This window comes from Anolis carolinensis, chromosome 5, assembly GCF_035594765.1.
Source record: "Anolis carolinensis isolate JA03-04 chromosome 5, rAnoCar3.1.pri, whole genome shotgun sequence".
In the NCBI taxonomy this organism is placed as follows: domain Eukaryota; kingdom Metazoa; phylum Chordata; class Lepidosauria; order Squamata; family Dactyloidae; genus Anolis; species Anolis carolinensis.
The window spans coordinates 51306053-51329211 of NC_085845.1; the positions used below are offsets into that span (position 1 = coordinate 51306053).

The 23159-nt window shown below is 39.9% G+C and overlaps 1 protein-coding gene across 1 annotated transcript in view; it reads right to left on the reverse strand.

The window, feature by feature from the left end:
* Positions 1-1901: 1901 nt before the first annotated feature.
* Positions 1902-23159, reverse strand: part of LOC134299175 (uncharacterized) — a 69748-nt gene continuing 48490 nt past the window's right edge. The window contains exons 2-3 of the mRNA XM_062981193.1: positions 11532-11649; positions 1902-10154 (exon numbers count right to left, since the gene is read on the reverse strand). Of these exons, the coding sequence (XP_062837263.1) occupies positions 9114-10094 (981 nt within the window). The 5' untranslated portion in view covers positions 10095-10154; positions 11532-11649 and the 3' untranslated portion in view covers positions 1902-9113. The remainder of the gene's footprint in view (positions 10155-11531; positions 11650-23159) is intronic.

The following is a 23159-nucleotide window of genomic DNA, read 5'->3' on the forward strand; positions in this document are numbered from 1 at the left end:
GCTCTGGGAAAGTCTTATTTTTGACCTGGACAAGCCTTTTTGGACCTGGGAAGGAGAGAATTTAAGAGTTATTTACTTGGCAGATTAATGTATATCGGTACATCGTGAAGCCTTTAAATATTCCCTGAGTGGATTGGAGTGAAGCTTGCAATTTCACTGCCAGGCATTCAGAGAGTCCTGCCTCATTTAACTGATGATTGAGCACCTTCTTCCAGGCTTATGAAATGGTTCAAGGGCCTGGGGAAGAAGACAACAAGCAGCTCCCTGCTGCTTGGCACAGCCTGAAACAATCAGTTGGGCATTGCATGTTTAAGGTATAAGTTTAGCATTTCATCAATAACAGTTAAGAAGATAGTAGCAGTATATTAATAGTTCATGGTGTTAACAAGATGTTGGATACAACAGAAAATAATTTTCAGAGAAAGCCTATACAGAAATCCCACACTTTAAATTACTGTGCACAGTACTGAGCATTTTCCTAATTTTATTCTTCCTTTTCCGCCTCCCTGCTTGTCTTCCTCCTCTTTTATAAGAGTAATCTTTTAATCTCCTCGATGTTGCTCATATTCACACAAGGTATTAGAAGAGATTAGGATCAATCATTGGCAAAGGAATCTCTAGAATATTTATATCACAGTTTCTCCTACAATTATCCTCAATCCAAATAATATTACAACAAATGGGAATGTTATAAAAAGTACTTAGAGGCATTGTGTCAAAATGACGGTTTTGTCTTCCCACTCAATAATTTTAAGAAAGTGACTACAAGTATCTCTTATTTTGTAAAGAAGAGGTATTTAACTGTTTGGGAGACCTGTCTCCTGCATTTTAGGATATTTACATTTGCGTTATTTAGATGCATGAACATTAAGTTTAATGGCATGAACATACCTTTTAAAAAAGGAACACATAATTATGGCATGGGCGTATAATACAAGAGTATGATCCAGTTTCATAGGGATGGGGAGATAATGCTTGTGCACTGCTTTCCATAGCACTCTAACAATCCTCCCAATCTGTAAGCTCTTCTCTTTTAGGAGTTTATTACAACACTGAACATGGCTCGCTCCAGAATTATCTAACAGTAAGAACCCCCTTTCAGGCATGCAACATCATAACTTTGTTGATATCCTTCATGACTGAAGTGGGGAACCTGGTCTATGGATGTATGCCCCAGTTCTGGCATCATTCTGGAACGAGATAGACTTTTGACCACCAATATGAGGCTGGTAGGGAGGTAACCAAGAAAAATGTAATGGACAACCCACACATAAGATGCTAAATGCCTGAGTCAGTATGTGAACCGAACCACAGCCTATTTACCCTTATTATATTTAATCTGTTACTGATCCAAACACTGATACAGCACCACAGTCATCTGATTCTATAGTGGGAGCAACCTAGCATTCCTGGGTGGAAGAGGTCTGAGAAAGTGAATGCACTTCAGGTGAGATCACAGCCGGCCCTAGGTATTTTTCAAGTGTAGGCGAACAGAATTTTGCCCCCCCCCCCAAACCAATCACTGAAAAATAAAAGCGTCGGATAAGCGAAAATGTTTGATAATAAGGAGGGATTAAGGAAAAGCCTATTAAACATCAAATTACATTAAGATTTTACAAATTAAGCACTAAAACATGGTTTACAACAAATCAACAGAAAAAGCTGTTCAATACCTTGCAGAGGCAGGCCACAGGAGACAGGAGTTGCCTCGATGGCGCCCCCCCCACAAGATGGTGCCACAGGCAACTGCCTAGTAGGCCTGGTGGTTGAACCGCCTCTGGGTGAGATATAAATGAAAGCAAGGGATAATTTGAAAGCTTCCAGAGGAAACTGGATGGCCAATCCTGGAAAAAAAAAACTTCAGAATTAGAAGGAATGTACCCTGATATTATAAGGGATGACCTTACATTATGTATTAATAGCATTTTCTGAAGACTGATTTCTACATGCCGCCTCCAACAGAATTCATGCACAAGAAGAAGGTATCAACAGGCTTGTGGGAATATCAAAATTTACAATGAACACCCATGATCTCTTATTATTACCTGCAGGTAATAGGCTTTGCAATCTAATGATATCTAGAGGGTTACATATTCACCCCAGACATTCAGGTCTGGACTTCTAACTGAAGAATTTGGTTGAGTCAAATATCTTAACCATGAAGGTGCTGGCGCATTTAGCACTGCCTAGTTCTGTTTCCTGCATGTGAGCAATAGAAATTACAATGGTTCATTTTATAGCCTTGTCAGGCTATGCAAATTGAATATTTTAATGCCTTTACATCTATTTCATCATGCTTCAGGGATGATATTAAAATGAAAGTTTGCTATTGGTAGGCAGATGAGCACGTGAGTAGTATGACAATTATAAACCTCACAATTATTACATAACTAAGGATCTTGTGGTATGTACTGTATTTATTTTATTTATATCCCGCCCTTCTCACCCCGAAGGACTCAGGACAGCTTACAATAAAGGCACAGTTCGATGCCTTGAACACATATCAAAATATACTCTAAAATCACATCATTAAAACATGTCAATTAAAAAAATTGCTTAAAATCACACAATCCGAAAACATGTCTGGAGCCATTCCAATTGTCATCTGTAATTTTTCATTATTGCACTGAGGAGCTGTGTGGTGAATATATCCAGGTGGAATAATTTGGAATACATTTTTATATTTCATGTGCGTATTGGTTGGATTGCAGTCGGCATTTTTTCTTGGTAGATTCTGCTGAGAGATGGAAAACTACAGGGAAGAAGAGGAAAAGAAAAAATTCAGTCTGCTTCCACAACATTGCACATTATCCATTTACCTTGAAGTGAGACAGTTTTTCACATGACCAGTGTTTATCATTTTTTGTCGCATTTCCTTATAATCTCTACAGTTGTTTCCTGTTATATCTGTCTCCGTTGTGCTTTTTTCCACTCATGGAAATAATCCCATATATCTGGAATAAGGGTAAAATGGTTCAATGAGAAGTGAGAACATGTTACAGCTTTCTATTCACATAGTCTGTATTCATAAGGAATTTTTTTTCTTTCTAAAGTATCTTAAGAACATCCACTTATTATTTTGAGGACAGTTTATGAAAGATATTCAAATAATTTACTTTAAACATTTTACCAAAAACATGCAGCATTGCTATCCCATAGATCAGCTTGGAATAAGATGCAAAAATTGGGCCATTCCTGAAAAAGTTTTTTTTCTGTCATTCTCAGCAATCTGTTCTGGTTGAGGGCAATATGTCATCCAAATATATTAATGTATGGATAGAATCATCAGAGTCACAGCTGAATATGCTTTCATAACCAGAGACAATATATCTTTGATTCTCGGAAGCATTTAGTCATTATCAGGAGATAGAATCAATGTGATTGAGAATAGTCTTTTTTCTATTATAATAAATTTGAAAGTGACCAGGAATGGGGAACATAATGTTCTAGATATTACTGAACTACAAGTTTCCTAAGTTCTTATTGCCTTTGGCTAAATTGTTAAATGTTGATGATGAAATAACATTTAGATGGCCACATGTTCCTCACTCCTGTTATAAGCCAGGAACTCCAACATTACACAATTATAGCACGATGGTTCTACTGTCATGCAACATCCAATAGATGAAAATCCAACTAGATATGGAAGATTAGAGGTCCTTCTAGAAGAACTTTCTGATGCAGGGATGGGGACTAAAGGCTCCTCCAGATGCTGGACTGCATCATCCATCATTTCTCAACATTGGATATGCTAGCTAGGACTGATAATAATAATAACACTTTATATTCTACCCTATTTTTCTTCGTGTACTCTGTGAATGCACACTAATGGAGAAACTGCGCCTGCGCAGGTTCCGACGGAAACTCTTCCAAGCTGAAGTTCAAATTTTGGCGGTAACCACGCCCCCCTTCCCAAGGGGCATATAAGGCAGCCCCGGGCGTCCGCTCTCCAGTTCCTTTTTTTCCGCCGCAAGGTTCACTTCGGACTCTTCGCATGTCTACTACTCGTTTCAAACGCTGCACGCAGTGCGCTGCTAAAATTCCTGATTCCGACGGCCACGCCAAGTGTCTCTTCTGTCTTGGCGAGGCTCATGTGGTCGGTACCTGCCGCTTCTGCCTAGCCATGAAATATAGGCCAGGATAGAAGATAATATTTCCCAATAAGTACAGGTATAATACTCATGCCTTTTGGCAAGTCTAGGTGATTCCAATATAAGATTTTTTGGTATGGATTCTGAAACAAAACAGGAGGCCCTGGCACATGATAATTTAAAAAAAGGGAAAAATTCAATATATAAACCCCTTGCCACCATTTCATTTTTGGTCAACTTTAGATTCGGTTTGGTTATTTGGGCTGCTGATTCAGAAAATTGCATTGAATAGACCACACCAGCTCTAGTTTCTGATACAGAACATATGCCATCTAATAGTCGCCATCTGCTCACCCACAGACAACCATAATAAATAATCCAGAGGTGATGTGGTTTAGCCAATGGAATGGTCAGCTCTGTGGAAAGGAGCAGAAATAAATAAAATAAAATAATAAAGAGGAAGGTTTGTGGACCGGATTTTCATTCTCGTGGCCCACTGTTGGGCTGCGGCCCACAGGTTGAGAACCACTGCCCTATCCCGTGTTTGTCACGCTGCTGTAAAAGGTTCAGGAAAGAAACCTTCTAGAGAGAGCAAAATAAATGGGAGGGGAAAGAAAGAGAAAGAGCAATTCTAGGTGAAGAATGGAGCTCAGGTGGCAGCTGTTCTGGCCCTTCTAATTCCTTAATCCTTCCCAGCAGTCATATGTCTGAGTGTAGCAAGAATTAATGTCATGATCAGACTGTCACTTCTCATGAGGAAGAGCTTGGTCACTAATGTGAAATTGACCAGGGAAAATAGCCCTTTAAATGGTGTGTTTATTAAGCACAGATATGTGGGAGGGAAAGCAGAGGGTGGCTGATCTGCCATCTGTTAGCAATACAAGAGTCTGCGGGCTATTACAGAGCTTGTAAATAAGAGTTTATGTCTCTGTAATTGCTGTTTATTCATGGGAAGATGGTGATGGCATAATTGCTTTGAAACATAAATGCCTCTGTAAATTATAATGGCTGCTAATCATTTGCCACATATGAAATATCTGACAACTCTAAATGGGTTTAGTTTCTAACCCTATATTGAGACTTACTTCAAAACAGGTACAATAACACTGCACTGTGTATTGAAGCTCTTCTTTAAGGGAAGCAGTGAGACACAACATTTGAGAATCTTCCAGAGTTTTGTGGTTACTTCTGGTTTTGGTAAAGGTCCCGTGGGCACAAAATGGACTAAGCAAAGCAAGGATGTGGCAAATTGCATTTGGGAAAAATGTGTATAGGTTGTGTCAGGTCAGTGAGAGGAGATATGGGGTTGAGGAGGTGCAGTGGAGTCTCCCTCTGGCTTGTGGGTTCTGGTTTGCTCACCCTGAGACAATAATATTGTCATCACAAGCTTGAAGCACCACCACATATCAGTCTATCAAGACCAATGTTTTTGGCTCTGAGTGGCAGCTAATCTCCACGGTTTCAAACAGCAGTCTTTCAAAGCTTTATATTTCAGGAAAGAGTTAAATTCCAAGTTTAGTGGAGACCTGCACCTTCTTGTAGCTTGTACATCATATAAGTTGATTTGTTTATCTTTCCTCTTAAGAATTATGCAGAGAGATCCAGTTTTATGGTAGCTAAAGTTGATTTATTTATTATGCCAGAAGCAAATTGAGAATAAAGTTATATAAAAAAAACCACAAAGTTAAAAACTTGGCATTATACTAAATTTCCATTGACCAGAAGCTGGCCACTTCGAGTGCCTCTAGTATCACTGCGAGAAAGTCCTCCATTGTGCATGTAGCAGGACTCAGACTGCATTGTAGTAAGTGGTCTGTGTTTGCTTTTCTCCACACTCATATGTCATGGACTCCACTTTGTAGCCCCATTTCTTAAGGTTGGCTCTGCATCTCATGGTCCCACAGTGCAGTTTGTTCAGCACTTTCCAAGTCGCCCAGTCTTCTGTGTGCCCAGGAAGGAATCTGGTTTTTAGCCTGCCACTTTTAGACGCTCACTTTCTGAGGGTGTTCTTGCAAGTATCTCTGCAGATCTTAGAAAGCTATTTCTTGATTTAAGACATTGGCACACTGGCTGATATCTCAATAGAGGATGGGCCAGAGATGTCACTGCCTTGGTCCTTTCACTACTGGCTGCTGCTTCCAGATGGATATCAAGTAGTACAATACCGGCTAAACAGTATCATTTATCCAGTGGTGTAGGGCATAGACATCCTGTGATAATGAGGCATGTCTTCTTAAGAGCCACATTCACTGTTTTGACATGGTGAGATGTATTCTCACTACGTGGGCATGCGTATGTAGTAGCAGAGTAGCAAAGTGCAAGGGCAGATGTCTTTACTGTATCTGGTTGTGAGCCCCAGGTTGTGCCAGTCAGCTTTTGTGTGATAACTAAAGTTGATGTGCTGAAAGAATGCTTTAATATAAAATACAACATATTTAAAAACATGCAAACCCCTATACTCACTAGAAGAAATACCTTATCACCTATTTCAGGGAATTAACAATACCAGTCTTTAGGCTTCTGGCATAAACAAGACTGATTACCCAATAGTGGTAAGTTTCCCCTTGCTATGGCAACAAACTTTGTGAAGACTACTTGGTGCTTTCTTTTATTTCTGGATCATCCAGATCACAAACCTTCAGGCTAGGCACAGAGCTTAGTGACATTAACTCATTTGGAAGGCATGACATTTTGTCAGAGTCGAAACGCCTGCTTCATGTCCCTGAGATAGTTGTGATAAATATTATCAGCAGCTCTCTGTGTTCTTGTAAAACCGATGGTGCCATGTTGCTTGGTTTATCTTTTGAGTAAAGCTTTTGTATTCTAATTATTGCAGCTTTTCAAGTGTCATTTTAAAAATCTTTCACTAATGTAGGCTATGGTTTTCAGCCACTTCCTGAGTAACAGAGAACTTGCTTTTTCAAAATGGAAGGTGGCTTTTACAAATGAGATGAATATCAATCAAGCAAGAACATTATCAACATTCATTTTGAAAATCTCAAAGTCTAGGGACACAGCCTTACAGGGGGAAGCTGATATCCTCAGTTCATGAGGCATTGGAAGAGATTAGAGATATTAGAATAAAATCTGATGTATGTTAACCTTGAAATAATGTCACTGAATAATCTGAATTACTCCTGAGTAAATGTGCCTATTCATGTCAATGCAGACAGTTCTCACTGAGTTTACTGCAATCAAGGAATTTTGTGGGCTTCCATCTTCAATGCTAAAAGAGCACAGTGAGAACAAAAAAAGAGAGGACAGAACATAAAAAAGTCTCTAAAACATGACTATATGAGCACATTAGAGAATATAAATCAGGTTAATCCACCTGATTTTTTTTTCCTGGAACTGCAGCCATTACTGGAGTGTTTGAGCTTCATTGAGCATTCTTCATTCCCTGTGACATTTCTTAACAAGTACCACTCGTAAGAACTCAGGTTCCTGAATACTAACTGAGTTTTCAGTTAATAGAATCCCTTTGGCACTTTGTAACCAATTTTAATCAAGGGTAGGCACAATGTTTAGTAAGATGGATCATTTTCCTTGGAACCTATTTCATTGAGTATAGGTTGTCTTAATGGAAGGTCTGGTTTATTAAAATTTCCATCCTAAGGATATGTCAGGTGTTTCCGTTTTGTAGCAGTGATAGCACTGAACAGAAAGAGGCAGTAGTGAAAGAAGTGTCCATTAGCATGCAGTTTTACATATAGATTAATGTCACCATGAAGGATATTGTGACATGAATTCCAGTGAAGCCTATACCACTATGGGGCAGTATAGGAACTGTGATGCTAATGAATTCCACAATTAACCAGTTTTTTTTTCCGTGTCAGGAGCAACTTGAGTTGCCTCAGGAGTGAGAGAATTGGCCGTCTGCAAGGACGTTGCCCAGGGGATGCCCGGATGTTTTTTGATGTTTTTACCATCCTTGTGGGAGGCTTCTCTCATGTCCCCGCATGGAGCTGGAGGTGATAGAGGGAGCTCATCCGCACTCTCCCCGGGTGGGATTCGAACCTGGCAGCCTTCAGGTCAGCAACCCAACCTTCAAGTCACTAGGCTTTAATCCACTACGCCACCGAGGGCTCTAATTAACCAGTTCAGACCCAGACATGATTCTCAAGTTCTGAAGTCATCTTAAAGGTTATGCTTGAAAGCTAGAGGAGCAAAGTGGGTAAAAGACTATTTCCTTTTATCACATAATGTCTAAAATTCCCATTCATCAGTGTCTAGAGCAGTGGTTCCCAACCTCTTTTTAACCAGGGACTACTTGACCAGGGACCAATTTGACCACTCTCCAACATTAGTACCAAAAAGGTTACAAATCAGTTTTTCGTCAACTTTAGACTCGGTTTGATTATATGGGGGTGCTGATTCAGAAAATTGCATTGGATAGACCACATCAGCTCTAGTTTCTGATACAGGACATATGCCACCCAGTAGTCACCGTCTGCTTGCCCACAGAAAACCATATTTAATAATCTAGAGCTAATGTGGTCTAGATTATTAAATCCAATCCAATGCATTTTTCTGAATTGGCATCCCAAATAACCCCAGGAACCTAAAAAGCGCCTTTCGAGGGTAGTCAGCCTCTCTCCTCCCAACATCCCCATTGCCTTGGCACTATAAGAGAGTATTGTAAGACCAGTCGCTCTTGTTGCAATGGTGTACTAACAGTGAGGCCGCGAACCATATTTAGTTCTTGGAGACCATTGGTGGTCCACAGACCACAGGTTGGGAACCACTGGTCTAGAGCAAAGATATGTCTGTTTTTCTTTAGAGAGGCTTTGGGCCAATAAGGTGGTATTGTGGAAAGATTTGTAATGCAGGAAGCTCTGGCGGAAGTTGATTATAGAGGCACTCTGGAAGACCTAGTGATTCCTAGAAAGCCAATTATTATTATTATTATTATTATTATTATTATTATTATTATTGACACAATGACGTTGTATGACACAGCAAACAAGATAGATATGCTGGATTTTTTTTGACAAAACCACAAGTCGAACACTTCCCAAGTGTCTAGGACTGTGTGATGTATTTTCGGATGATGCGTGCAGATCCCAGCAGGGTGGCCTTTTGCAGTTGGCAGATCGTAATTTTGTCAATGTCTATTGTTTCCAAATACCGGCTGAGATCTTTTGGCACAGCACCCAGTGTGCCCATCACTACTGGGACCACCTGTACAAGTTCCATCTTGAGGTCCTGATAGCGGCTGAGTTTTTCCTGTTGTTTTTCATCAATGCGACTGTCACCTGGGATGGCAACATCAATGATCCAAACCTTGTTCTTTTCCACAAGTGTGATGTCTGGTGTGTTGTGTTCCAGAACTTTGTCAGTCTGGATTCGGAAGTCCCACAGTATCTTTGCGTGTTCATTTTCCACGACCTTTGCTGGTTTGTGATCCCACCAGTTCTTTGCTGCTGGCAGGTGGTACTTGAGGCATAAGTTCCAATGGATCATTTGGGCTACACAGTTGTGCCTCTGTTTGTAGTCTGTCTGTGCAATTTTCTTACAGCAGCTGAGGATATGATCAATGGTTTCGTCAGCTTCCTTGCACAGTCTGCATTTTGGGTCATCAGCTGATTTTTTGATCAAATTTGCATTTGTTCTGATGGCTTGCTCCTGGGCTGCAAGGATCAGGCCTTCTGTCTCCTTCTTCAGGGTCCCATTCGTGAGCCAGAGCCAGGTCTTCTCCTTATCAGCTTTTCCTTCAATTTTGTCAAGGAACTTTCCATGCAGTGTTTTGTTGTGCCAGCTGTCAGCTCTAGTTTGTAGTGCAGTTTTCTTGTACTGGTTTTTTGTCTGTTGTGTTTTGAGGAGTTTCTGATTTTTGACTTCAATCAAAGCAGGTTCTTCACTTTGCTTTATATATTCTGCCAGGGCATGTTCTTCTTTTTTGACTGCTTGTTTGACTTGTAAGAGTCCTCTGCCCCCTGATCTTCTAGGCAGATAGAGCCGGTCAACATCACTGCGAGGGTGCAGTGAATGATGAATGGTCATGAGTTTTCTTGTTTTTCTGTCCAAATTGTCCAGTTGCAAATTGTCCAGTCAAGGTGGCACCTGCGGGGGGGATTATTATTATTATTATTTATTTTTATAATCCATCTCCATCTCCCCAAAGGGAGTCGGGCAGCTTACATAGTGACCAAGTATACAACTATACAAAATATAAAATAAAAACAAAAAAACACCTACCAACAACATCATAAAAGCATTAGCCACAGAATAAAAGGATAAAAGGATATTAAAGGATATTAATCAAAGCTGCAAAAGTTAAACCTGGAAATGTGGAGGAATACAACTTAGATAAATACCAATATACAATTGTAGTGCAGTTATTCCACTTTAACTGGCATGCCTTCATTCTATGGAATGTTGGGATTTGTAGTTTTGTTGGGAATTCCAAATGCCTTGCCCCAAATTACAGTTCCCAGAATTCCATTGGGTTTTCCCATAGCAGTTAAAATAAAATGTATCATTATAATTCTGTAGTGTGAATGAGTCCGCTGTTTGGAAGCATTCTACTTTGAATGAAGGAAGGAGGAAGGAACCAATAGGAGACTGTCTCATTTTAACACTACATATAATTCTACCTTCATTTGATTTTATTTCACAGATTTATATTTCTCTTGCTCCTACACAAGACTGTAAATAATTGAGGTTTTTTTTTGGGGGGGGGGTATTCAAAACCCATGCAGCAAAATCAGGTTATGCAGCTATAAATCTGAAATAATTGTGATTGATTTGAAAAGGCAAAGCTTCTTCTGCGATATATGTAGCAGGAAGCTTTTGTCTGGAACATGCCAGTTTCAATTTGAGACTGCTGGAGAGAAGTTATTCTGAACATAACTAATCTGATTGAAATTTTATAGGGCTGACAAGAGAATGCCTTCAAACAGATCTGAGTACTGCATCCTCTACAAAACAAAGCTATACAAGGAAAACAGAATCAAGGTGGCTCTTTGTTCTCCAGGATTGCACAAATGCACACAATAGTATTGTCTAGAGGTTTTATTTTTGCTTTTTTGTTTTTAATTTGCTGTCAAACTTAGAAAAAAAATGAAGTTTTGTCTACAAATTTTGGTAGCCAATAGAAAGGAGTGAGATTAAGATGAATCAGAAAACTGGACCTACATAATAAGTAGTGCTTGAAGGCTGAAAGATGATGGAATTAATTTTGTGAATGTTGTGTTCTTTTTGTATGAGTCAAGCTGTTCCCAGTGCATAGGATAATTATGGCAATTTTAAAAATACAGGATTTCTTTTTTAAAAGTGGGATAATTGTCCCATCTCACTGGGACTTTTTACTCTTAACAAAAGCTTTCAAATACGTAATACCTCATTATGAATTCACGGTATGACTGTTGCTTGTCATGGCATTTCTAACCACACCACTAATGAGTAAACAACAGAATCTTATTACATATCGGAACTTACATGATTTCCCACATGCTCCTCAAGTCTTCCGGTTTTTCTTAAAATTAGCAGTAGAGCAAGGCATCAAGATCTCAATGTGGAGATTTGCAGCTGCATCATTATGGTCACCAGATCCAGGCTGGTAAATAAATAAATAAATAAAACTTTATTTATATACTGCCCTATCTTCCGAAGAGGACACAGGGCAGTTTCCAACAAGGCAAAACATTCAGTTGCCAAAAGGAGGCCATACAACAAAGTTAAACATCATAAAACAAAAACAAAAAAATACAATCTTGCTAAAACAATGACAAAATTAAAATCCCATTTCAGTCTGCTCCATCAGACAGATTCAAAATACCAATGGCCAAAGTTTCAGAATGGACATGGGCAACTATGAAAGGCTAGGCAAAGGCTAGTGCGACAGAGTATCATAGGGCCGGGGAAGTGGATAAAGTGCAGAGCGGGGTTCTACTGAGCTAGGGACTAATCATTAGAGGTGTGCGTGAAATTGTTTTCCTTTGTTACCTTTGTACTGTCGTTTTGTTTTGACCGTTTGTTTACACAAAATGAATGGTGACATTTTCGTAAGAAACGAAGAAACGACACGAAAATGAAAGCCTCGGCTATCGTGCTTGCTTTCGTTTTCTTTTCGTACTGACAGAGACCTGCTGCTTTCCCACTACAGCTGATGTGTACCAATGGGTCTTAATAATTTGCATTGTGGCTCATCATGGTGCTTCAGGGGGCTTTTCCTTCCCAGAAGCCCCCTGTGTGGCAGGAAATTCTCCCACCGCCTGGCCTCCTGGCCAATTAGCGGCCCCATTTAAGGTTGCCCGGAGGGCCAGAGTAGGCATTGGGCCTGCTTTTCATTGTTGGGACAGCAGCAGCAAGGACAGCGGTAGAACCCCGCGGTGGACCCAAGCGGCTGCAGTTCTGGTGTGGTATTTCTGTGGCTCTGGGAGGGTGCTTTGGCCTTATGGGGCCATTAAAATAAATAAATAAATAAATATTAATATATAAAAAATAATAAATAAGCCTTTCTTTTCTCTTGAGGCCTATTCAGGGCCTCCGCCGTCTCCTGGCAGGAGGGCTACACCCGGTTCTCGTTAGGGCTCTTGCCCCTGAGGCCTGCTTTGGCAGCCTCCGGCTTGGGGCCCTGCTTCCCCAGGCCTTCTATCGCCCCGCTTTCCCTTGGTTTGGGCCGAAATGCCTTCCATGTGTGGCAATTTTCACCCCTCTAGCCCAAAAACTGAGTGGGGCGGGGTGAGCCTCAGAAGCTTTTCTATTCCAGCCAATAGTCTGAACATTTTCATTTTTTTTTCATTAGCCAGATGAAAATTTGTGTTGTGTAGAGGCCCGTTTTTCATTAGTGGGACACGAATATGAAAATGAGATGACACGAATGAAACTACACAAAATGAACAGCAATTCCACACAAATGCACAATTCTACTAATCATGCTAAAAAACCTGCAGAAACCAGCAGGTTTTCAGGTCCCTACAAAAAGAGGACAGTGTAGGGGCTTGCCTGATCTCTCTGAGAAGAGCGTTCCAGAGTCGGGGGGCCACCATTGAGAAGGCCCTCTTCCTCATTCCTACCAACTGTGCTTGTGACAGTGGTGAAATTGAGAGGAGGGCCTCCCCGGCAATTCTTAGAGCCCGTGACAGTTTGTAAAGGGAGATGCGATCACAAAAATAGGCAGGGCCCAAATTGTTTAGGGCTTTAGAGATCATCACCCGGTACAGCTACAGTTCCTGAAAAATTATTTTTAAGAACCAGAGTTTAAAAGCACCTAAAGGAACGTCTAATACAGCCATCTCCTAATGCCAGAATCCAGAGCAAAAGTATTTCTGATATATAGCCAAATTAGCCATTCCACTTCTGAAAATCCACCATCTTCCATGGTAATAATACATTCTCTTGCTTAAAGCACCCTCCTTTCATCCTTAGTTATGGGCAGCTTCAGTGTATGGTTGTATTCATATAGAAAAAGGTTTTTCCCCAAAATTATGTCTAGTTGTGTCTGATTCTTGGGGTTGGTGCTCATCTCCATTTCTGAGCCGAAGAGCCAGCATTGTTCATAGACACCTCCAAGGTCATGCGGTCGGCATGACTGCATGGAGCACCGTTACCTTCCCGCCAGAGCCATACCTATTGATCTACTCACATTTGCATGTTTTCGAACTGCTAGGCTGGCAGAAGCTGGGGATAACAGTGGGAGCTCACCCCCGCTCCCCGGATTCAAACCGCCAACCTTTTGGTCAGTAAGTTCAGCAGCTCAGTGGTTTAATCTGCTGCGCCACTGCGGGGGGGGGGGGGGCTCCTATAAAATAATAAATCAAAAAGCCATTAAATCCAATATTCTGCTATGCAAGAACACTCAGTGAAAGCACTCTCGGCACATGGCTACCCAACTTCTGTTTAAATCCCCCCCCCCCTAAAACTTCACCACACCTTCAAAGCACTTTAGAGTTGATCAGTCCATAACCTCCTAATGGAACAAGGACATCTCTGGTCAGGTAAATGCTGGGGTATTTTTAATTCACAAAGATCTAAAGCCCCTATTGTGTGGTTTACAGCTAGTGGCAGACCAATTCTGATAAAACCTTCTGTTGTCATATTGGCAGCTGTTGTTGGATGTTCCTGTCTTGTCCTAACCTTTTCCCACCAGCCATCCTGGGATTTAGAATTGTTTTGGAATGATCAGTGTTGAGTCAAAATTATTTATACAGAAATTACATTAGTCATGCCAATATTTTACTAATCTTGCAGTTCCATGTGCTGCTTAGAGGTTCTTTGAAACAGACAAAAGGCTTCTAAACATTCTAAGATCACACAAAATATTTGTCACTTATTTGCCAACCCTGGCTTACAAACCTGCTATGCCTGTTAAATATTGCCTTTTGGTCTCTTTTCAACTTTCCTTCAGAAGGCATATACAAAATTATGACAACAGTTTGTTTGTAGATGGAGAGAGAAAAAAATCAGTTTGTCTGAAACATAATATTAAATTATAAATAATAATATGCTTTGAACCAATTTTAAGCAATATTTTTCTTATCTACCTTGCCTTTATCAACACCATTAGTGGGGATTCCTCCCACCCCAAGTCCCTATTTTGAGATCTGGATGAAAGTTATTCCCACAATATCTGTTGACTGTCGACCAGTGGGAATTTAGCCATTTCTAGTTGTTTTTTTTTTAGTACTCTGACAATTGTTTGCTTTTCTTCAGTTATGGAATCAACAAATAGAGTTTTCCTTAGCTACACGAGGCAGAGCAATAAGTAAAGCAAATAAAACAGGGTCTCCTTCCTTCTCTGGCAGTAAAATATTAAAAACTTATATGCTACTCTTTCATGATAACCCACATCTGTTGAGTGAAGCAGTTACCTCACTCTGGTTCATATTAGGGCTAACCCTGGCTATGTAATATTGAGCATAGAGGAATGAATCCGCTGGTGAGATGGCTTACTGGAAAATAGTTCTGCTTATTTCACTTGCACAAACATGGATATGCACTGGGTTCCCTTGGGCAAGTCATACTCACTTCAGCCTAAGAGCAAGACAATGGCAAACCTCCCCTGAATAAACCTTGCCAAGAAAATCCTAAAGTTACTACAGTAGAGTCTTACTTATCCAACACTCACTTATCCAACATTCAGGATTATCCAACACATTTTTGTAGTCAATGTTTTCAATACATTGTGATATTTTGGTGCTAAATTCATAAATACAGTAATTACTACATCGCATTACTGCATATTAAACTGCTTTTTCTGTCAAATTTGTTGTAAAACATGATGTTTTGGTGCTTAATTTATAAAATCATAACCTAATTTGATGTTTAATAGGCTTTTCCTTAATCCCTCCTTATTATCCAACATATTTGCTTATCCAACGTTCTGCCGGCCCGTTTATGTTGGATAAGTGAGACTCTACTGTATAAGTCACAACAACAACAACACTTGGACCACTTGAGTTTTACTGATTGCAGGCTTACTGTATCTTTCTGTGCCAAACTCCCTTTGTCTCAGAAGGATAAATCCATTGTTACATGAATGAACCAACGTGTTCAACCAGAATTTCCTTCCTAGGCTATACAACCAAAATCTTCTCCAGCAGGTTCTGCAACTCTCCAGAATGGATGAGAGGTACATAGGGAAGTCTGCAGGGAAGGTTTAGTCTACCAACATGGTTTATTTTAGAAATACTATAGGAGAGTAAACAAAGAACATCAACACCATATTTGAAGGGGAATTATGTGATTTGGAGAAATAATTTCAAATGAGGTCTTCTGATTTTTTTATTTAGTTAGGTAAAGATAGGTAAGGTAATTTTTAACATTGTCACAATTTTATACATGCTAAGATATATTATTATTTTTACCCTTTATGACACACTCTATTGATTACATTCCTTTGCAATTCTATACATCTATCCCCATGTTTCCCCAGCAGTAAGACACTGCCTTATATTTATTTTTCCTGACGAAGGCACACTATGGCTTATTTCCAGGGGATGTCTGATTTTTATATCCATGGCCAGTACTCAAACACTCAGATGGCATGATGGCCAGATGTCTCCCTCTATCCGGAGGGGCTGTTGCTCCTACGAGGGAGGGAATGTTGTGGCGCCCGAGCCCTGTGACAGCGAAGTAGCAAGTAGTGCAAGTAGGGCCTAGCAAGTAGTGCTCCAGCATCCTCCTCCGGCAGCAAGTGTGCCGGGGAGGAGCCTTGCAGCTGCGCTGTGGGCAGGGTGGAGGCCCGAGCGGGTCCTGCCCTCTTTGCTTTCTTGCAGTGTTGCCCCTTACCGGGATTTGCCACTGCTCCTGCTCCCTCCATTTGGGAGACTTTGGAGTACCTTGCACCCTTCCCTTGCTTGGGCAGGGAGGAGGAACTGCTGGTGTGAGCTGGTAAGTCAATCATGGCCATGGCAGAGGGAAGGGGCGGCTGTCTTCTTTACCGCTCTGCGCCGGTACGCTGCATAGCCATGCTTATCACTATGTCTTATTTTCAGGGTATGGCTTATGTTGCACAAATGCTTAGAAATCCTGCTATGGCTTATTTTATGGGTATGTCTTATTTTCTGTGAAACACGGTACTTATACCTATCCATTTTCCTCCCTACCCCTTCCTTCCGGGAACAGTTATAACTCTACTCAGTGGTTTAGATTATCTGTTTGATCATTAAGATGTTTTGGTTCAGTTCCTTATATTTTTCTTTCCCTTTCGCTCTGGCTATAAGCTCTTTCCACTTCAACTCAGTTTTCCTTTGGATGCCCATTCATATATTTTGTTCTCTTTGAAATGAGATCTTCATGTACTCATTGATGGTTGTATTGTATTCTTGAAACAGATTTTTTTATTATCTTGTTTCAACAAAAGCCCAACGTATTTCAGCCTTTATAGTATTAATTGGCCTTCCTCAAGTGCTACATGTTCAATCTAATAACAGTTGAAATTTCCAGACTTTCTGAAAACCTTTCTCCATAACTGTTACGCACAAAAAAGGAGAGAAACACTTGACAATCTGTTTCTTCCTTTGCCTTGTGGATCTTAATATGTGATTTCCAGTACCAATTTATGAATCTTCACTTGAAACAATGTCAAATTCCCACTCAACCATGGCCTCACAGGGCGGTTGAGAGTAAGATTATTATTTCTTAGTTTGACTGCCACATATGTAACTAGAAGGTTGTTATGAGCAACACATTCATTGTAGCCTAGCAATCAATTTCATTGATTTGGCTCGCTAAAAGTACATTGCACATTAACTGGGTTGGCGAATTTCTGTCGTCAGTAGAGAGGTAGCATTTTGATGTCATTTCTTAGAGCTCTATTTAGCCAGATGGAACCTATTCTCTGGGCATGAAAACATTCCTCTGTTTGGACCACAGCTTCAAGAACCACCTATTCCAGGGGTCCCCAAACTAAGGCCCGGGGGCCGGATGCGGCCCTCCAAGGTCATTTACCTGGCCCCCGCCCTCAGTTTTATAATATAATATATTGTATATACATATAATATTGATAATAATATTATAATGTAATACAATATAACACCAATAATAATACCATATAATAATATTAATTATATATTCTATGTTACATATAATATTACTAATAATACTACAGTGTAGTGGTATAGTTCAATATAGTAATATATAATGCTAATATTGTGCTATGCTAATAATATAATATATTGTATGTACATATAATTTGTAAGCCACTCTGAGTCCCCTTTGGGGTGAGAAGGGTGTGATACAAATGTAGTAAATAAATGCAGTAAATAAATAATAAATAAATTTTAGACTTAGGCTCACCCAAAGTCTGAAATGACTTGAAGGCACACAACAACAACAACAACGACAACAACAATCCTAATTAACTTGACTATCTCATTGGCCAGAAGCAGGAGCACACTTCCCATTGAAATCCTGATAAATGTATGTTGGTTAAAATTGTTTTTATTTTTAAATATTGTATTGTTCTTTCATTGTTCTTCTTGTTGTTGTTGTTGTTGTTGTTTTTGCACTACAAATAAGACATATGCAGTGTGCATGGGAATTTGTTTGTAATTTTTTCAAATGATAATCCGGCCCCTCAACAGTCAGAAGGATTGTGGACTGGCCCTCGGCTTAAAAAGTTTGAGGACCCCTGACCTACTCAGTAATCATTTTCCCCTTATAGGGCACTGATTCTACAATTACTTTACTCTTTTCAATTTATTTTTTTAAAGTATCAAAATAGTGACCTTTACCTCACAATGTAATTTATATGTATATGTATGTATATTGCATATATAAAAATGCAAATTGCCTATAGTAAGTCAAATTATGTTGATGTAAGGTACCCAAATGGTCTGAAGCATCTGTATGATATGTGTGTATGTGTGTGTGTGTATGCAACTGAGCATGACCATTTGAAGTTGCCATATATGTGAACCTGTGAAGTGGGGAAGGAACCAGGGTGGTTCTGTTGCCACCTTATGTGCATTCAGCATTTGTATGAAATGGGTCTACACAAAATAACACACATTCAGGAACTCTGGAGTGGTCCTGTTTTCCCTCTATACATTCAAAGTAAGGTAAATGGCAATTGATGTATATGTATCCCTCTACCTAATTCAATTATCAATCTTTCTTTTGGGATGGGGACAGCACAGCGAGTTAAACCATCAGCTACGGAAGATCTTGCCAACCGGAAGGTTGACGGTACAAGCCGCGGGCAGGGTAAGCTCCCACCGTTAACCTAGCTTCTGCCTACCTAGCAGTTCAAAAACAGCAACATGAGTAGATAAATAGGTACGCTTTAGCAGGGAGGTAATAAGGTGCCCCTGAAAAACATGCCAGTGGTTCGATCAGCAGGCTCCTCAGCATGGAAGAATGGAACAACAGCACCTCCCCATAGCCAAGTCGAGAACAGCCTTCAGATGCCAGAAACAAAAGAGGGAAGCCTTGCCTCTCTTTATGTATTGTTTCTGTCAATTGTATAATGGCATTGAATATTTGCCATATAGGTAAAGGTAAAGGTTTCCCCTGACGTTAAGTCCAGTCATGTCTGACTCTGGAGGTTGGTGCTCATCTCGATTTCTAAGCCGAAGAGCTGGCGTTGTCCATAGACATCTCCAAGGTCATGTGGCCGGCATGACTGCATGGAGCGCCGTTACCTTCCTGCCAGAGCGGTACCTATTGATCTACTCACATTGGCATGTTTTCGAACTGTTAGGTTGGGAGGAGCTAGAGCTAACAGTGGCCGCTTCCACCGCTCCCGGGGTTTGAACCTGGGGCTTTTCGGTCTCCAGCTCAGTGCTTTAACGCACTTCGCCACCGGGGCTCCTTATATGTACCTGTAATTCTCTCTGAGTTTCCTCGGAGAGATAGAGCAGAATATAAATAAAATATATTATTATGCACAATCTGACTGGGCGTTGCTCTTAAAATAGGCTCTTTCTAAGTCATGTAAACTATGCTCAGTTGAAAGGGAGATGGCACCCAAAAACCTGAAGCTGTGCAAATGCAAATTGTCATTGAAAGGCGTAAAGGCACAAAAATGGTCTTCCCTGAGTTAAGTAGAGCTTATCCTCATTTTTTAAAAATTCCATGGAGAAGTAGAAATATTGGGGGCAGGGAAGAAAGAAAAGCATACCCCTTAGAATACACAGATAGGATAATATTCAGCCAAAAGTATGCAAGATATGAAACTTCTTCCAGTGAAATAGCAGCAGTTTTGTTAGTGTAGTGTTTTGTTTTGGTTTCATCGTGTACATAACCAACATGTTTAAAATCTGTGCAAGAATTAAATGGATAATCATGCTTGAAAATAAATCAAGCAGTAATAGATTGCATCTGCTTAGCTAAAGATATAGGTTTTCCTCTGACATTAAGTCTAGTCATGTCCGACTCAAGGGGTTGGTGCTCATCTCCATTTCTAAGCCAAAGAGCTGGCGTTGTCTGTAGAAGCCTCCATGGTCATGTGGCTGGCATGACTGCATGGAGTGCCGTTACCTTCCCACCGAAGTGGTACCTATTGATCTACTCACATTTGCATGTTTTCAAACTGCTAGAATGGCAGAAGCTGGAGCTAACAGCAGGAGCTCACCCCACTCCCCAGATTCAAACCGCTGACCTTTCAGTCAGCAAGTTCAGCAGTTCAGCGGTTGAACCTACTGCGCCACTGAGGACTTATTGTCATCTTCTTATTGTCATCCAAATAATATTCACTTGAATTAAAAGAACAAGTATGTGTTATTCATTCATTCATTATTTATTTATTTTTATTCCACCTTTCTCCTGATATAGGGATTCAAGGTGCCTAACAATAAATAAAATTAAAACAATGCACTACACTTGTCTAATTAACACAACTTTCCCAGTATAAGTTGAAAGGCGCTGTTTGGTTTTGTATTGTAAATGTGATATGACTGAAAGCAAAAGTTAAAAATGCAGCACACACTTGAGGAATGACTATATTTTTCTTACTTTCTTAACCTTCTTTTGCTCTTGATTTTCAAACAGTATTGCATGGCTAAAGAAAAAGGAAATAGAGCTGATGTGTTCCAGTTCTAGAAAAGATTGAGATGATGAAGTGTTTGACATAGTCTTTCAGAAGTCATGAAGTACTCATATATCAAACGTGTTTAAGTATAACAAGCTTTGGAGTTGAGTGCGAAGTTTTAAATATCTGAAAAAGATTTCAGCATCAGAGACATTTGTCTGAATTGCCTCTAAGGCCAATTTCTGTCTCCATCCATCTAGAATTTTTTGCCCTAACTTTTCAGTTCAGAATCTTTAGCAAGGGTCTTGCAACTTATCCGTGGATTCATGATAACATAATGGCAGAATGATTAAACTGCTGAGAAACACACCCAACACAATTACCTATATGGGTTTCCAAAGATATTGGACTTGTATCTCCAATTAATCATTCTGCATTTACACTGTTAGATACTTCTATCTTTCAGTGAACAGCATGATTGGAAAGATAAAATACTCCACAGTAGCAATTGCTGATTTTAAAAAAGTGTAGGAATGTATACATTCAAGCCTATATCTAGGCATTCTAATTTTATTAGGATTATAAAGCTACAGAAAATTGCAGAGTTATAGAAGATCATTACTCATTTAAAGGTTTTCTAAGCAATCTTGTCCCTCCCCACATTTTCCCCAAAAGTTCAGCACATGACAAGAATGAGGCAGATCAGTATTTCCTTAGGGCCTTATCACACATACCTCAAAAAATGCATTCTTAAATAGGTAACCCATAGCTTAAGCATGCTAGATACTTACTCATGCTATTTCACATGACTGTTTCTTTTCCATTTATATTAAAATAATCCACATGAGATTTATCACACAGTTAAGAATTTATTTCTTCCAATCCATACCAAGCTCCCCTCCATCAATGTATTTCTTTTATTTTTGTAGATCTTATGCAACCACACAACTACGTGGGCTCATGAGATTGCAGTTCTTTCGTCCCAATGGAGGAACATAAAAACATATTTTTGTTCCTATGGAGCTCTGTAGTTTTAAAGTTAAAAAAAATTGTCTTTTAAAGAAACAATAACAGGAAAATGGAAATCATGTATGACTTCACTCACGGTCCTTTTTCTGACTGTCACCAGAAGTGTACTGCCAGTTGTTTAGGCAAAGGAGAACTGAGTGGGAAGAAAAAAAAAACTACCCAAGACACACTCTAAAAGACATATCACTGGCACAGAAGATGAGCTGCAGATAAGTCTACCAATCATGCACACAAAAGTGTGTTTCAGTTGTTTCCCATTTTAAAAAAAGTACTTGTAACAGATTCTTTGCCTTTGAGTGTCTACAAGTGTGCAATGAAATGGTCCTTGCATCGTGTGATAGGACCCATATGCATCACAGGCAGAGTATCAGAGATGAGTTATAATTGTGTGTGATAAGGTCCTTAGACAATTTACCTTTTTATGGAAAATATTTTGGCATCACATTTTTTGTGTTTTGGTATCAGATTATTTCCAACAGAAAGTGTTGATTAAATAAATTACTTAAAGCTAATATCTTATGGGGTTCTAGTTCTTAAGGATGCCTGTGCGTACAGCCGCTGATTTGTGTAGGCTTTACCCCATAGCTCAGTGGTTCTCAATCTGTGGGTTCCCAGGTGTTTTGGCCTACAACTCCCAGAAATCTCAGCCAATTTATCAGCTATTAGCATTTTTGAGAATTGAAGGCCAAAACATCTGGGGACCCACAGGTTGAGAACTACTGCCATAGATATTTATATCTTCAACAGCTGGGAGCACTGTATAGCAAAAACAGCAGAGAGTGGATCGAGAGATCCTCTTGTGGGAGGGAATATCATTCTCTGGGAGCCACCATTGAGGAAACTCTCTTCTGTGTCTTCACCAAACACACTTGTGAAAGCAAAAAGATGAAGGGAAAGTCCTTCCCCTGAAAATCTTAAAACTTGGATAAGTTTAGATCAGGCGATATGGTCATTCAGATAGCTGGATCTAAGCCATATAAGACTTGATTTATTATAATCAGTACTTGAATTGTGACCAGAATCAGATTGATAGCCAGAGTTGTTTGGAGAAGAGAAGTGTCTTCCCTGCAACCTGCACAGAATAGCTCAAGAGGTAAGAGCCAAGATAAATTGGACCAGTGTGCCACCATGCTTTTGAGTAGCTAAAGGCACTATTTATTGCCCATCCAGTCTTAGCACATCTCAATCCTGACTTGCCATTTGTGGTGCATTCAGACATATCAAATGCTACATATGGAGCAGTGTTCTTCTAAAAACCCAAAAAATGGAAGTTGGTACCATGTGTGTATTTATCTAAGAATTTTTTGGATTCAGAGTGACGATGGCATGTGTGAGAGAAAGAGGCATTTGCAGTGAAAGGGGCGCTTATAGCTTGGCAGCATTTTTAGAAGGGGCCAGACATCCTTTTGAGGTGTGGACTGATCACAAAAATCTGTAAGCCTTATAGACAGACACCACAGCGACTAAGCACCAAGCAATTGAGGCAGGCCCAGTTTTTTTTAGTAGATTTTAGTTCATTTTGCATTATTTTTCTGGGAACAAGAATTTCAGCACAGCAGTCATCCATAAGAAATTGTGGGAACTGTTTTTACTTTGCAACAGCTTAGATTAGTGGTTCAAAC